Source organism: Somniosus microcephalus, chromosome 13 (assembly GCF_052327205.1).
Source record: "Somniosus microcephalus isolate GS21.2 chromosome 13, FLI_Smic_1.0, whole genome shotgun sequence".
Classification (NCBI taxonomy): domain Eukaryota; kingdom Metazoa; phylum Chordata; class Chondrichthyes; order Squaliformes; family Somniosidae; genus Somniosus; species Somniosus microcephalus.
The window spans coordinates 160095030-160111832 of record NC_140999.1 but is presented as its reverse complement, the minus strand read 5'-3'; the positions used below and the strand labels follow the sequence as shown (position 1 = coordinate 160111832).

At 42.4% G+C, this 16803-nt stretch overlaps 1 protein-coding gene across 1 annotated transcript in view; it reads right to left on the bottom strand.

Moving 5' to 3' along the window:
• Positions 1-16803, bottom strand: part of LOC147108712 (uncharacterized) — a 154281-nt gene that overhangs the window by 69721 nt on the left and 67757 nt on the right. The window contains exons 3-6 of the mRNA XM_086005459.1: positions 11379-11433; positions 9953-10040; positions 8346-8929; positions 6884-7027 (exon numbers count right to left, since the gene is read on the bottom strand). Of these exons, the coding sequence (XP_085861585.1) occupies positions 6884-7027; positions 8346-8929; positions 9953-10040; positions 11379-11433 (871 nt within the window). The remainder of the gene's footprint in view (positions 1-6883; positions 7028-8345; positions 8930-9952; positions 10041-11378; positions 11434-16803) is intronic.

Here is a 16803-nt window from a genome sequence, read left to right as displayed (position 1 = left end):
TCAACTGCCTTTTGTGGTAGAGAATTCCACAGGTTCACCACTCTCTGGGTGAAGAAATTCCTCCTCATCTCAGTCCTAAATGGCTTACCCCTTATCTTTAGACTGTGACCCCTGGTTCTGGACTCCCCCGCCATCGGGAACATTCTTCCCGTTCCCGGGAGTATAGTGTTGGAAAGGGAGGATGTTCTTGAGGGGACAAGGGCAGAATCCATTTGGTTAGTGTTGAGGAGCAAAAAGGATATGATCATGCTATTGGGGATATTCTATAGGCCTCCAAATAGTGAGAGGGAGGTAGAGGAGAAAATCTGCAGGGAAATCACAGAGATATGCAAGAGCTATAGAGCGGTGATATTGGGGGACTTTAATTACCCATGTATCGATTGGGATAATGCAAGGGTAAAGGGAAAGGAGGGGGAAGAATTTCTGAAATGTGTTCAGGAGAATTTCCTTGACCAGTATGTTCTTGGCCAAACTAGGAAGGAGGCATTGCTGAATCTTGTGCTGGGGAATGAGGTGGGCCAGGTCGACCAAGTGTCTGTGGGAGAACACTTGGGTACGAGTGATCATCGTATCATAAGATTTAGATTAGCAATAGAGAGGAGCAAGGAACAATCTAGAGTGGAACTTCTAAACTGGAATAGGGCTAACTTCAATGGGATGCGAAAAGATTTAGCCAGGGTAAAATGGAACCAAAGACTGACAGGAAAAACTGTAACGGAACAATGGGTGATCTTTAAGGAGGAGATGTCCAAATACAGGCTAGGTACATTCCAACAAGAGGGAAGGGTAAGGGAACCAGAACAAGGGCTCCTTGGATGATGAGGGAAATAGAGAAGATGATGAAACAAAAAAAGAGGGTGTATGATGCATGTAAGGTGAATTCTTCAAGGGAGAACCAGACCAAATACAATAAGTTGAGAGGGGAAGTGAAGATGAAAATAAGATTGGCAAAGAGAGAATATGAGAGTAGAATGGCGGTTAACATAAAAGGGAACCCAAAAATGTAAGTAGTAAGCGGGTAGTAAGAGGTGGGATGGGGCCTATTAGGGACAAAGAAGGTGATATATGCTTAGAAGCGCAGGGCAAGGTTAGAATACTCAATGAGTATTTTGTATCAATGTTTACTAAGGAGGTGGATGCTAACAAAATATCAGTAGAAGTGGAAAAGGTAGAAGCAATGGAAGGGGTGAAAATTGATAGACAGGATGTACTAGAAAGGCTGGGTTTGCTTAGAGTGGATAAGTCACCTGATCCAGATGGCTTGCATCCCAGGTTGCAAGGGGAATTGGGGGAGGAGATAGCGGAAGGGCTTGCCATAATTTTCCAATCTTCCCTAGATGCAGGGGAGGTGCCTGAGGATTGAAAAGTGGCAAATTTGACACCATTGTTAAAGAAAGGGTGTAAGGACAATCCTACAGGCCGGTCAGTTTAACATCAGTGGTGGGTAAAGTTTTAGAAACAATAATCAAGGAAAAAATTAATGGGCACTTGGAGAGGTTTAAGCTAATTAAGGAGAGCCAACACGGATTTGTAAAAGGCAGATCATGTTTGCCTAATCTAATTTAATTTTTTGATGAAGTAACTGGGAGGATTGATTTTGTTTACATGGATTTTAGGAAGGTGTTTGACAAAGTACCACATTGAAGGCTGGTTAACAAAATTGAGGCTCATGGAATAGGTGAGACAGTGGCAGCTTGGATAAGGAATTGGCTTAAGGACAGAAAACAGCGAGTTGTGGTAAATGACTGTTTTTCAGACTGGAGGATGGTAAACAGTGGTGTTCCCCAAGGGTCAGTGCTGGGACCACTGCTTTTTTTGATATACTGTATATATAAATGGTGTGGAGATGCCGGTGTTGGACTGAGGTGGACAAATGTAAGAAGTCACACAACACCAGGTTATAGTCCAACAGTTTTATTTGAAATCACAAGCTTTTGGAGCGCTGCTAATGAGAATACCAAGGTCGAGGAAATAGAAACAAGAAACTGTGAAGGCAGCAAGAAGTAAAATAAAAAGGCTAAACTGATCTTTGGCTGCTAATATGGCTGGCGCCCACAATGTCACACCTTGCTAATAGGAACAATGTAAGGCAGCGTGCAGAAGTTATACAGACAATAGGCGATCAGAAAACGCATTACCATGATTGCAAACGCATTACCATAATGTTTAGGTGATCATGAACACATTACCAGGATGTTTACTTAGCTGTAACCCATTCAGTTAAATGTGACTTCTTTATTTCAAACTGCCAGGCCAGGAAATCAAATTAAATGTATATGTGCACAGCTCAGGATTGGTGCAGGAATGTATGAGGTGTTAATGTCTTCTCAAATGCAAGTATAATAATGTAGCACACTGTATGACAAATTGCTTGCTCTGTTGGGTTCGTCAGACTCTTGCAGGAGTCGGTGCCGACATTTCAGAGTAAGACTCCGCGGAAAATAAATCGTTTGAATTCTCCAGTTGCATTCGACTCAGTGATTACTGAACCAGACTGAGGGTAAAAGAATCCGTTCTATCACTCCTTCATCAGGTGAAGTGGAGAGATGCATAAAGACACAGCTTATATAGTCAGAGAATAATGCCAGATGATTACAGGTAATCTTTCTAACTGCCATTTATCACACCTCGGCAGAGAGATAATCACAGCAATCAAAGGTGTGAATGGTGTCCAAACAGGTTAGTCAGGAAAACATTACATGAAAGAACAATGAGGTGGGGGTCACAAGGGGTCAAATGTTGCAGATGCTGGGGTCTGTATGAAAAACAAAAAACAGACAAAAAAACTTTTTTTTTGCTGGAAATCACAGCAGGTCCGGCCGCATCTGTGTAGAGAGAACAAGCCAACGCCAAACAGACGAGGCAACGGAACTACACTGCCTACATGCACACCAAGAACAGGAAGCTTGAGAAACTCGGCATCACCACCAGCAGCAACCAAGCCTCCCCCGGTACCATCGTTGAAACCACAGGGAAGTCCATCATCAACTTGTCCGACCACACCCTTCAACCAGACGAAATTGAAGTTCTCAGCCGAGGGCTCAATTTCTGCCCCACCACCAAAATGGACCCCATCAGTCTCGCGGCAGACACAGAGGAATTCATCAGGAGAATGAGGCTCCGGGAATTCTTCCACAAATCCCAAGATGTCAGCAGCGAACCCAATGAGACAACCAATGATCCGGAACAGCAGACAGAGGGATCCGCAGTGCAGCAACCGAAGAAGAATGAGTCAAATTGGACCCCTCTGGAGGGTCGCTCCCCTAAGCTTGACATGTATGCTCAAGCTGTCAGGAGATGCATCAATGCCAGATTCATCAGCCGCACTCACAAGACAGTCCAGAATGTCACCTGAGCACAACGCAACGCCATCCACGCTCTCAAGACCAACCGCAACATCATCATCAAACCAGCAGACAAAGGAGGAGCCATCGTCATGCAGAACAGAACGGACTATTGCAAAGAAGCATACCGACAACTGGACAACCAGGAACACTACAGACAGTTACCCGCAGATCCGACCAAAGAACACACCCGCCAACTCAACAGACTGATCAAGACCTTCGATTCAGACCTTCAAAGCATCCTACGCGCTCTCATCCCACGTACTCCCCGCATGGGAGACTTCTACTGCCTCCCAAAGATACACAAAGCCAACACACCCGGACGTCCTATCGTATCAGGCAACGGAACCCTGTGTGAGAACCTCTCTGGATATGTCGAGGGCATCCTGAAACCCATCGTACAGGGAACCCCCAGCTTCCTTTGCGACACTACAGACTTCTTACAGAAACTCAGCACCCACGGACCAGTTGAACCAGGAACACTCCTCGCCACGATGGACGTCTCGGCACTCTACACCAGTATCCCCCACAATGACGGCATCGCTGCGACAGCCTCTGTACTCAACACCAACAACAGCCAATCTCCAGACGCCATCCTACAACTCATCCGCTTCATCCTTGACCACAATGTCTTCACCTTCGACAACCAGTTCTTTACCCAAACACACGGAACAGCCATGGGGACCAAATTCGCACCCCAATATGCCAACATCTTCATGCATAAGTTCGAGCAAGACTTCTTCGCTGCACAGGACCTCCAACCAACGCTATATACCAGATACATCGACGACATTTTCTTCCTATGGACCCACGGCGAAGAATCACTGAAAAGACTACACGATATCAACAAGTTCCATCCCACCATCAAACTCACCATGGACTACTCCTCAGAATCGGTTTCATTCTTGGACACACGAATCTCCATCAAAGACGGACACCTCAGCACTTCACTCTACCGCAAGCCCACGGACAACCTCAGGATGCTCCACTTCTCCAGCTTCCACCCTAACCACGTTAAAGAAGCCATCCCCTATGGACAAGCCCTGCGAATATACAGGATCTGCTCAGACGAGGAGGAACGTGATGGACACCTACAGACGCTGAAAGACGCCCTTGTAAGAACGGGATATGACGCTTGACTCGTCGATCGACAGTTCCGACGGGCCACAGCGAAAAATCGCATAGACCTCCTCAGAAGACAAACACGGGACACAACCAACAGAGTACCCTTCGTCGTCCAGTACTTCCCCGGAGCGGAGAAACTACGTCATGTTCTTCGCAGCCTTCAACATGTCATCGATGACGACGAACACCTCGCTAAGGCCATCCCCATGCCTCCACTACTCACCTTCAAACAGCCGCCTAACCTCAAACAGACCATCGTTCGCAGCAAATTACCCAGCTTTCAGGAGAACAGCGACCACGACACCACACAACCCTGCCACGGCAACCTCTGCAAGACATGCCAGATCATCAACACAGATACCATCATCACACGTGAGGACACCACCCACCAGGTACATGGTACATACTCATGTGACTCGGCCAATGTTGTCTACCTCATACGTTGCAGGAAAGGATGCCCCGGAGCATGGTACATCAGCGAGACCATGCAGACACTGCGACAACGGATGAACGGACACCGCGCAACAATCGCCAGGCAGGAGTGTTCCCTCCCAGTCGGGGAACACTTCAGCAGTCAAGGACATTCAGCCTCCGATCTTCGGGTAAGCATTCTCCAAGGCGGCCTTCGAGACACACGACAACGCAAAATCGTAGAGCAGAAACCGATAGCCAAGTTCCACCCTCATGAGGACGGCCTCAACCGGGATCTTGGGTTCATGTCACGCTACATGTAACCCCACCTGACGTAGGGTCATCCAGACTCGAGTCGTCGTTGGCTTGTTCTCTCTACACAGATGCGGCCGGACCTGCTGTGATTTCCAGCAAAAAAAAAGTTTTTTTGTCTGTTTTTTGTTTTTCATACAGACCCCAGCATCTGCAACATTTGACCCCTTGTGACCCCACCTCATTGTTCTTTGATGTAATGTTTTCCTGACTAACCTGTTTGGACACCATTCACACCTTTGATTGCTGTGATTATCTCTCTGCCGAGGTGTGATAAATGGCAGTTAGAAAGATTACCTGTAATCATCTGGCATTATTCTCTGACTATATAAGCTGTGTCTTTATGCATCTCTCCACTTCACCTGACGAAGGAGCAGCGCTCCGAAAGCTTGTGATTTCAAATAAAACTGTTGGACTATAACCTGGTGTTGTGTGACTTCTTACGTATATATAAATGACCTGGATATTGGAATACAGAGTAGAATTTCTAAATTTGCCAATGACACCAAACTTGGGGGTGTGGTAAACAGTGAGGATGATACCAATCGACTGCAACAGGACATAGAAAGGCTAGCAGAATGGGCAGACAAGTGGCAGATGGAATTTAATACAGAGAAGTGCGAGTTGATGCATTTTGACAGAAGGGACAGGGAGAAGCAATATACACTTAATGGCACAGTTTTAAAGAGTGTATAGAGACAGAGGGACCTGGGAATGAATGTGCATAGATCCCGGAAGGTGGCAGGACATGTTGAGAGCGTGGTTAGCAAAGCATATGGGATCTTGGGCTTCATAAATAGAGATATTGAGTACAAAAGTAGAGAAGTTATGCTGAACCTTTAGAAAGCGCTGGTTAAGCCACAACTGTAGTATTGCATCCAGTTCTGGTCACCACACTTTAGGAAGGATGTGAAGGCCCTTGAGAGGGTGCAGAGGAGATTTACCAGAATGTTTCCGGGGATGGGGGATCTTAGCTACAAGGACAGGTTGGAGAAGCTGGATTTGTTTTCATTAGCGAAAAGGAGGTTGAGGGGTGATTTGACAGAGGTGTACAAGGTTATGACGGGTTTGGATAGGCTAGATGGGGAAAGGCTGTTCCCACTAGTTGATGGCACAAGGCACAAGGACTAGGGGACACAGATTTAAGGTTTTAGGCAAGAGATACAGGGGGGATGTGAGGAAAAACTTTTTTATGCAGCGAGTGGTGAGGACCTGGAATTCGCTGCCGATGGAAGTGGTGGAAGCGGAGATACTCAAAGTTTTCAAGTGGAGACTGGATAGGCACTTGAGGGAAATAAACTTGCAGGGCTCCGGGATAGAGCGGGGGAATGGGACTGACTGGATTGCTGTACAGAGAGCTGGCACAGACTCGATGGGCCGAATGGCCTCCTTCTGTGCCGTTATGACTCTATGATCAAAATGTAACGGAGGACAATAGCATGGAATGGTGATTATCCTGTTACTGCTTCCCAAATTCTGGTACTCATCAAATTTTCAAAATGACAAAGTATGACAAGCAATTAAATCAAATTGAAAACAGGCAATAAAATATAATTGGCTGCACACAAACTTTTAAAAGGATTGAAATGATAATATAAAAATTAGGGGTTTTACTTGGTTGTGCTGTTCAGTTCAGTTAAGTCAAAATGATCAGCAATGTTTCTTAAAAGTTGACTTATTTGGGTACATACCTTAAAACAGGCATTATCATCATTTGGCTGTCCTTCGGTTAGATTGGCACATGCAATTCTCTCCTCCCCACATTCTTTCAGTGATTTTGTTGCTTCACACTGTGTGATAGACTTCGGGCTGCCTTGTATCCTAGAACTGTGATTCTGGAATGTAAAACAGATTAAAGGGTGCTGCCAACATCTGATTGCCATTTTAACAAAAAAGGGATTATGCCAAAAGGAGAGAAATTCAATTTACAAACAAGTCTGCCTTTTAAAAACACAAAATTTAAAAAAGGATAAAATACAGATACTCTTTAATTTAGAACTATGCAATTTGACTTTTATGTTTTGAGGAGATTTTAATTGTCTTGTTTTAATACGGTAGATTCAAAAAGATGTTCTAATTCTAAAATACAAAAAGCAAAGGTTTCCCACTGGCCATTTCTAAGAACTTATCTTAATTACAACATGTGTAGTATAGACACAGCCCTGCCTTTGTGGGAGAATAAGTGAATGATTCTGTTAGAGCAGATTATGCATTATAGTTTAAAACAATCTTAATATTTTTGCCAATAGCAAGGAATGCCTTCTTCAAAAGGTCGTCAGCACTTGAATGAATTTGCCATCGCCAGGTATATGTGTGCTTTTGCTGTTACATTGATATTGTGCTGCACTCCTGATCTACAATTTTAAATAAGCCATGTTCCATTTTGAAAAAATATTTGTCGAAATGCAAGCCAACGTCCCCTTGTTACAGAAACTGGAGGATGAAAAGCATTTCTTCCCAGTTAATGTGATGCATAGGATAGTAACAAGACATCATTGTAACCATCTTGCTGTGGATGATGGCTATTAAAAAAAATTAAGAAAGACAGGAGAGGAATTATTTTGCTCAAGGGAGAAAAGTCTAATGTAAAGGGAGGCTGCTGCATGACAGGTGTTGTCATTTTCTCTATTAAGTAGATGCAGCGGAAATGACAAACACAGCCCCTGGTGAGTGTGTAGCGAGATGGGGAAAGGAATGTTGTTTGTGTTTCATAGACCTTTGATGTGCTTCATTAGACCTGATATGTCTATGTTAAGAGTATTACATTAAAACCACGTTGCGAGCAGGGACATAAAGGTTTAGTTGATAACTCAATAATATGTTGCTTTTGGTTATTAAATGTCATGGTTCTGAGAGATGAATGCTTCACATATGCCCCATGACCAATGGATGAGATCGAGAATAGTCATTCAAAAGTGTCAGTTACATTGTATACACTCTGCGAGTATATATTACGGTTATTAAAGAATCCTGACTGCATCAAATGTCTAACAATTTGAAACAACCAGGTACCATAACATTGTTTGGTATTGTCACTGAAAGGATGATTTGGTGTACACTTGTAAGCTTTCATTTAGCAAGAAAGATTTAATTTTCTTATACATATGAAAAACTATAGATTTGTAATTTTGAGTAAAGAGGAAATTAATATACCTCAGTCTGTGAAAAAGCAGCAGAGTTGTCTTTGATTCTTAATTGTTCCCCTTGGTTACTGGGTCCCGGTAACAATACACAGCCATTCTTTACATTTCTCCTTGGGTTTTTTTCCTGTGCACCCTCCAAATTTGGGATATTTTCTTTCTTCCTTACTTTCCGAATTGAGGCATACTCCGGTGTGTCCATGTTTACAGTTGGTTCCTTTAAACCCTGTGACAGTTGCCTTTGAGACATTATAGGCGCTTCCATTTCATTAACCCAGCATTCAGGTTTTGATTGCCTAGCATGTTGAAAATTAATACGATCTGGTTCATATTTTGTTCCAACACTCTCATACACCGAGTCTTCAATAGTGTTCTCCTGACAAGGATATTTTTTAACTTGGGAATAAACACAATCCAAATCACGTGCTTTTTTCAAATTAGGCAGATTTCCACCAGTATAATTATTCCCAGGAATTTTGGGCAACTCTCTGCTCTTTCGAATTCTAGAGTTTTCTGCCTCCTCCTCTCCCTCCTCCAAAAGTTCTGTTCTCGGCAGATGCAGATAGTCCATACTGGGTGGCCAGCTTCTGAGACCATCTACACACAAAGTGATAACATCTCATCATTAAATCCAGGGATGTAATACTGATAAGCCTTTTTTTTTCATACAACCTTTTTAAGGGAAGAACTTAAGCTAGACATTATTTACACTTATTCAACAATTTTAATATTTGAGATCAAATCGGAATTAGCAGGAGAGTTTGTGGAGGTGTCCAAAGGTTGAAGGAATAGGTTTTGAGGAGATTTTTGAATGTAGGAACAGACGAGGCATAGAGGTTTCGGGAGAGAATTCCAGAGAGTAGATTCATGACCATAAGGCTCTAGTACAGATGGTGAGGGTGAGGGGGTGGGAGTGCGGTAGAGGGCCGGGCAGGGCATGGAGGTGGGAAACACAGTTGTCACTCAGAAAGATTGAGGCATGCTGTCTGCACGTCATTAGTTACATGCCCAAAAACAGGCCATTACAAATTTTTACCCGACAAAGTCCTTGACAGTGACTGTTCGACCCTTTCAGCTGAAGGAAGTTAAAATCAGGGCAAAGGGATGAGCGGCAATACGTATAATTAAATATGGTATATATCAAATATGTTGACTGTGAATTTGTACTCAACTTTGTCATCTATTCAAAATAAGGATAACTACAGATGACAGAGGCCATTTGGCCCTTCTAGCTCATTCCTTCAAAGAAACCTACAAACCTCCTATAATACCATCTAACCTCTTCACTTCAAGTTTTTGCCTCCACTGCCCTACCCAGAAAATCAGTCCAGATGTTAATCAATCTGTCTGAAGAACAGCTTCCTGACATCAGTCCTGAACTTGCCTTTTACCATGTCTCCTTGTCCTGCAGTCTTGTTTTAACTTGTAAGTGTTCAGAATGAACTATTTTTATTTCAATGAGTACAATATGTACTTCTCTGATTCACCTCCTTTCAAGGCTGAAGAGTTGAAGTGTGTTTTAACCTTTCTTCTTAACTTGGTCCTCTCGCCTCTCTCTATTTGTAACTATGCTGGAGAAAGTGCAGTTTATAAAAATCACTATTTGGTGTTTTTACTTACTTTCACCATTGCAAGGCATCCTGTTAGGATCATGTACTCCCATTTCAGGTGTATTAACAGGTCGAAGCTGTTGTATGTGGCCTACAGACTAAATACAATACCATATCAGTAAAATATTTATTTAGCCCAATGTCTAAACATTATATCAAGTAATTTTCATTTAATATATTTTATCTGTAAAACAATGAGATATTAGAAATCTGCTAAACTTTAATAGTGTAAAGCAACGAATTATATTCACAAGCAGTTTATGACTTACATATGACTGATTTTAAAAAGCATCAAAAATAAAGAGCAGCTTTCTAGCTCAGGGACCAAAGATCCTACCTCTCAACTACATGGTCACCGGTTAAGGCCCAGCATTGCCATAACCATTGAATGAGTTTAATCAGATTTAATCTGGGAAAATGGTAGACTATCTCACAATAGCAGGATGCATTTCATCAAGGTATCAGCTTGACTCAGTTAGTAGCACTTGCACCTCAGTCAGAAAGTTGGGGGTTCAAATCCCACTAGCACTTGAAGATTTATTCTAGGCTTCAATTTCAGTGCAGCACTGAGGGAATGCTGTATTGTTGGAGGTGCTGTCCTTCAGATGAGATATTAAACATAGGCCAATGTGCCAGTTTAGGTGGATGTTAAAGATCCCGAAGCACTATTTGAAGAGAAGCAGGGAGTTCTTCTGATGTCCTGGCCAACATTTCCGTCAACCAACACTGCCAAAAAATAGATTAACTTGTCATTCATTCCACTGCAGTTTGTGGGACCTCGCTGTACACAAAATGGCTGATGTGTTAGTCTATAATAACAACAGTGATTGCAGTTGAAGTATCTCAGTATACATGAGGTACTTTGGGATATTTCTGAGAGATTCGATAAGGTGTTATGTAAATTCTTTCTTATCGCAACTAGCAAAACCACAGAAAGACGTTCACGGCAGTTGTGGAGTGCAACACTGAGCAGCTAATGTTAGAAATATTAGAGGGTGGATGACTACAGTGGATTTAAAAATGGATAACAGATCATTTGATCGCTCCAGGTTTTAGGGTCTAATTCCAGTGAATGTCCCCACAAACCACCTATTGTACAAGTGCTGCCATTCTCAGTACACAGTGCCGTGGATTTCAATCATAGGAGTCAGTTCACTGTACTGCCAGAGTATGTCCTCTGAGGAAACAGGAGGTCATTATGAAGGCAGAGGCGTGTCACCTTGATTTAAAATGGGCTGACTCAACTAGGCCACAAGGTGGGGCTAAATCTCATTCAAAGTGGCAGTCTGTGATCCATTTATTCACCCTCTTGAGCTAAAGGAAACCTTTTTGGAGTTGAGTTTCTGTGAAGGCAGTCAAAATAAAATTCTAGATAAACAAATGGAGAAGTGCAATTTATGCTTTACTTCCATCCGGTTCACAATTAAAGTACTTACAATGCCAACCAGCTTCACACCTTCAGTCTTGATTTTCTTTTCTTTACTTTTTCTGCTGAATAAATACAAGATATAAATTTGTTTGGACATATGCAAAAAAGTACAAGATGATTTATTTTTCTCTTATTTATTTAAACACCAAAATATCCTCTTTCTTATATTTAATGCTTTATTGGGTTTTGTTTAACAAATGTAAACAAGTAATCACAAAGCTGGTTGTATTGACTGTTCTGAGTTCATCTAAAAACTAGACTCCTTCCCTTCATCTGTAATACATTACAGCTTGATTAAAAAATGAAACCCACACCCAGTAAATAATGCCACTCCCATAAAAGAAACCTAATGAAATTGCTCGGTATGGTGCTGGGAGAGAAAAACAATGGGCAAGTCATGGGGAGAGCTGTGGCTGATTATGGAGAAGGAGGTTCTTGTCTACACAACCTATAACCCCCTCCCCCAAAAGGTCCTTGATTATGTTTAACATTAGCATTAATTAAAAAAAAATCATAATACTCGTCACATTTCTTCTTTAGTTTGGAGGTTACCATTTCCTGCGGCATCTGTCCAGTTCATGCTGCTGGGGCATAGCCAGTGCTGCTCCCATTTCGTAATGGAGGGCATTCCAGGGTTAACATATACAAGATGCAGTAGCAAATATTCTAAAAGTTGGGGGAATTTAATTTTGATTATTTATGTTTTCATTTTATTTTTAGGGGATTTGATGCTCATCAAATTGAGAATATCGGGGAGTAAATCATTTTCTTACTTTTTGTACCCCGTTTCAACTTCATACATTCCCAGATTAGACTCAGCACAGACATAATTCAAAGTAAAATTCCCTTTACACTACTCCAACTGTCCCAACTTCAGAACAGGATCCTTACTACACTGATGGGCATTTCATTTCTCACACCAGACATCCTTTAGGCCTCTCTAAGTGAGATTGCCAATTTAATGACAATTCAAAACACAAATTAGATGGGAAACAGACAGGCAGAGAAAGAGTGAGTAAGATAGTGATAAAGAGTGAGAGAGAGAGTGAGAGAGACGGAGGAGACCTTCAATCTTGGCTGGATTCAAACCTGGTCTCAGAGATGAAACAATTATTTTCTAAGCAAGTCTGCTGTCTGGACTCCTGTTTGGATTATGATTTAGTTCCATCAGTTTATACAGTTGACAATCAAAGTTTTTTTAATTAATAAAGTTATTGTATTGATACTTTTTCATTGTACTTTTCTTTCATTTACATGCCCCTCTCTATTAGAATGTAATATCCTCGAGTGACAACTATTGCACACAGGAAAAAAAAGGGTGATACAAGTACTGTCAAAATAACTGAGGATGAAGTTGAAAGAGATCAAGGGGTTTTCGCAGACTTGATACTCAAAATATGTCCAACTACTCAAACAGTGAGTGTCAGCCTAAGAATAAGGAGCAGAGATCAACCAAGCAAACAAAAATGCTGAACTAAATATCCAAAACAGCAGAGAAAGGAAGGAATTGCAATTATATAGTACCCTGCATAACCTCAGTAAGTCTCAAAGCACTTCACAGCCAATTAACTACTTTTTGAAGTGTAGTCACTGCTATAATGTAGGAAAACACGGCAGCAAATTTGCTCACAATCAAGCTTTTTTAATTAAAAAAAAGTTTTGTATCTCCACTTTTTATTCTTAGGCTGACACTTGCTATTTGGGTTCACACACGAAGAATGGCCATTTGGTTGAGGTATGGAAGGTTGTTGTTGCATAAGTCACCACATTCAGCAGAAAATGGGAGAAATCTGACAATATAAAGCATTGTTTCTACCTATCTGGACTGCAAAATCACTCCTGGTAATATTGTTTAATTGTCAAAAGGTAAACATATAACAAACTGCTTATGTTTTTTGTGTATTTTCTATGTCTCTTTTGTCAGCAGTTTGAGAGAGTAGGCAAGGATCCTACTCCCAAACCTGTTAGCACTTGAGCTAACCCCAAGGTAGTACATACACAAGAGCAGCCTGTACTGACTTGCCCTCCAATTGCTCACCCTCAGTGTTGCATGAGAAAAAAAAAGGATAGAATCGGCTTGTCACCTCCCCTGAGGGCCACGACTGGGAACATGGCATGTGAGGAACCGCAGGCATTACACTATCGCCCACACAACCCACACTAACTTCTTTTAAATGAACTTTTTAAACTATTTAACACTATATGTACATATAGTGTTATTATATTTGAAAACATTTTCTGTGTCTTGTTTGTCTTTTCTAATTCTATGTTAAGATCCAATTAATGTTCCACATGGACGGAGGCAGATTACTGCAGACTTCAGCAGAGAATGGCTCAGCATAGTATACAGAATTCATGCAATATATAAGACGTTACATTCATTACAAACTTCAAGATCATTACTATGATTATCTCTCCCTTTAAACTGTCACAAAATGTGATGGCAATTTTACAGACTGTTAAATCATTCATGAAATTTGCAGCCAACAAGTTTGGGTGGGGGAAAAAAAAAAGTCGCGATTTTTCTGTGGCTGTAATTGTTCGGATTTCAGTGCACAGCAGATGGAATCCTAAAGAACGTTTTCATTTGCATGAAAGAAACAATTATAATCTCTTTACAGATAAAAACAGAATTCCATGCTAAAGTAATGTAAAAATCAGCGTTTCCTCAATGGACTGTGCGAAATCTAACTGTGCCATTACTAAAGAAGCCAGCAAAGATCTCATTTGGAACCCCTACCAGAGACGGCAATTAATGAGGGATTTGCTGACAGAACAGATGCTGGGAATTGTGGACCTCTTCTAATAGCTGCCGTGTCTTCAACGCCAATTAATATTTTGTTCAGTTTTGCTCAGTAGGAAACACTGAGTCAATCAACCTTAAAGTGCAGCTGTTGTGTTCTGAGTGTGTTGTGTTATATGCAATGTAAAGGTACTGGCAATGTTCCTCGTCCCTCTTCTCTCAAAAACTTTACTTCTTTAACATTGGCTTGATTGCCACATCACTGATGTGCATCTGACTGATAACTGTTATCTGTGAATCTGTTTCTGCTTCAGTTACCTACTGTAAGTCTAAACAGCAACAACAACTTGTATTTATATAGCGTCTTTAATGTATTAAAATGTCCCACGGCACTTCACAAAGCTGAATAATGTCGTTTCTGCTGAAACCTAGGTGTAGTCTCATTTCCTGATTTAGAGTGCAGTCATTATTGAAACGGCTCTGTAATTTCATAGGTCGAGATTTTCTAGGGGGGTCAGCTGAAGCGATCGGTGGCGGGTCGGGTGGGAATGTGTTTTCTGCCCCCAGCGGGTCAGGACCCTATTAAGTCCGTGTGTTAATGGAGACACGGAATGCAGGAGTTGGTTTAACAAGTCTTTACTGAATGGAGACACTCTGGAAACTGAAACTACAGAAGGCTGCTAGCGCCTTTTATACAGGGGTGGTCACTGCCGGTACTGCAGTCTGAGACCAGTTATTCCCTTAAAGGGACATACACAACAATTCCTCCCCTTTTAGATAAACAGTACATAACATTCAACGAATTACAATTACAATTACGGTTGCTAGATACATTGGTTGAGGTTAAGCAATTATAAGTTCAGTCTTTGAGGAGGCTTCCTGATTCTGTCTGGATAACGTCTCTTTGGGGTATCAGGTTCTTCTGGTAAAGTTGAGTCGGGATCAATGGCGTTGTTTGGTTCATCTGCTTCCAATATCACCGATTCTGCGGTAGATGCAATTGGTACGTCGGTTTCATCGCCAGGTGTATCAGATCGTGGTGTGGAGTTGACGTTTTCCAGTGACTCTAGAATCTGGTCAGCATGGCGTCTTACAATGCTCTCTCCAACGTCCATGGTATACATGAGAGGTCCTTGCCGTGTACAGATCGTTCCTGGCTGCCATTTCTCTGTGCGGTAGTCCCGGGCCAAAACTGGTTGACCTATCTTAAAACTCCTGGTCGGCCTTTCATTCATATTCTGAAACTGCCTGTTCTCCACATCTCTTCTGATGTTCGGCTTAACCAAATCCAAGCGGCATCGTAGTCTTCGATTGAAGAACATCATGGCAGGAGTTTGGTTGGTAACCGCATGTGTCGCATTCCGGTAGGCAAACAAGAAGTTGTCCACCTTGTGTTGTAGGGGTATATCTTCATTACACATTGCCTTGATAGCCTTCTTGAATGTTTGAACAAACCTCTCGGCCAATCCATTAGTGGCTGGATGATATGGGGCGGATGTGTAATGCTTAACACCATTGTTCTTTAAGAACCTCCGGAACTCTTCAGACACAAACTGTGGTCCATTGTCAGAGCAAATCTGTTCAGGCAGCCCATTCCTGGCGAATATGGTTCGTAAGACTGTGATAGTTTTTTCTGTGGTGGTTGAGGACATTTTTATTACCTCTGGCCACTTTGAATGTGCATCCACCGCAATTAAAAACATCGAGTCCATGAAGGGACCAGCAAAATCAATGTGCACCCTTTGCCATGGAGATGAGGGCCACTCCCATGGATGTAGAGGGGCTTGTGATGGGGCGTTTTGGACCTTCTGGCATCCTGTACAGCTCTTGGTCATCTCTTCGATTTCTCTATCGATTCCCAGCCACCACACAAACGCTCTAGCTAAGTTCTTCATTTTTACCCCTCCCAGATGACCCTCATGAAGCTCATTGAGCACTCTATCCTTCAATTTGGGTGGAATCACTACTCTGGATCCACACATCAAGGTTCCTCTGCACACTGACAGCTGTTCTCTTCTCGGCAAGAATGCTGGCAGCAGTGGTTCGCCATGTGCTGGCCATCCCTTCACCGTTAAATCATAGACCCGGGATAGTGTCGGGTCATTTCGTGTTTCCTTTTCTATGTTTGCATTCGTCACAGGGAGACATTCGACTATGGTCGAGTGGAATATCTCCATTGGATCCAATCCAAGTTCTTCTTCCACCGTCGGCAACGGTAGGAGCGACAATCCATCAGCATTCCCATGCTGTTTAGTTCCTTTGTACTTGATGTCATATTGGTGTGCCCCTAGGAAAAGGGACCACCTCTGTAGCCGTTGTGCTGTCATTATCGGTACGCCCTTCTGAGGGTTGAAAATGGAGACAAGAGGTTGATGATCAGTTATTAGAGTAAATTTTTGACTGTGCAGGTAGTGATTGAACTTCTTCACCCCCCACACTAGGCTGAGGGCCTCTCTGTCAATCTGGGCGTAGTTACGCTCGGCTGAAGTTAACGAGCGTGACGCAAAAGCTATCGGCCTCTCTAAACCATCAAGGAATTTATGTGACAGTACCGCCCCAATGCCGTAGGGAGACGCATCACACGCCAGTCTCATCGGTAGTGATGGGTTGTAGTGAGCCAATACTTCTCTTGAAGTGATTAGGTCCTTACTCTTATGAAAGGCCCGCTTACAGTCATTGCTCCATTTCC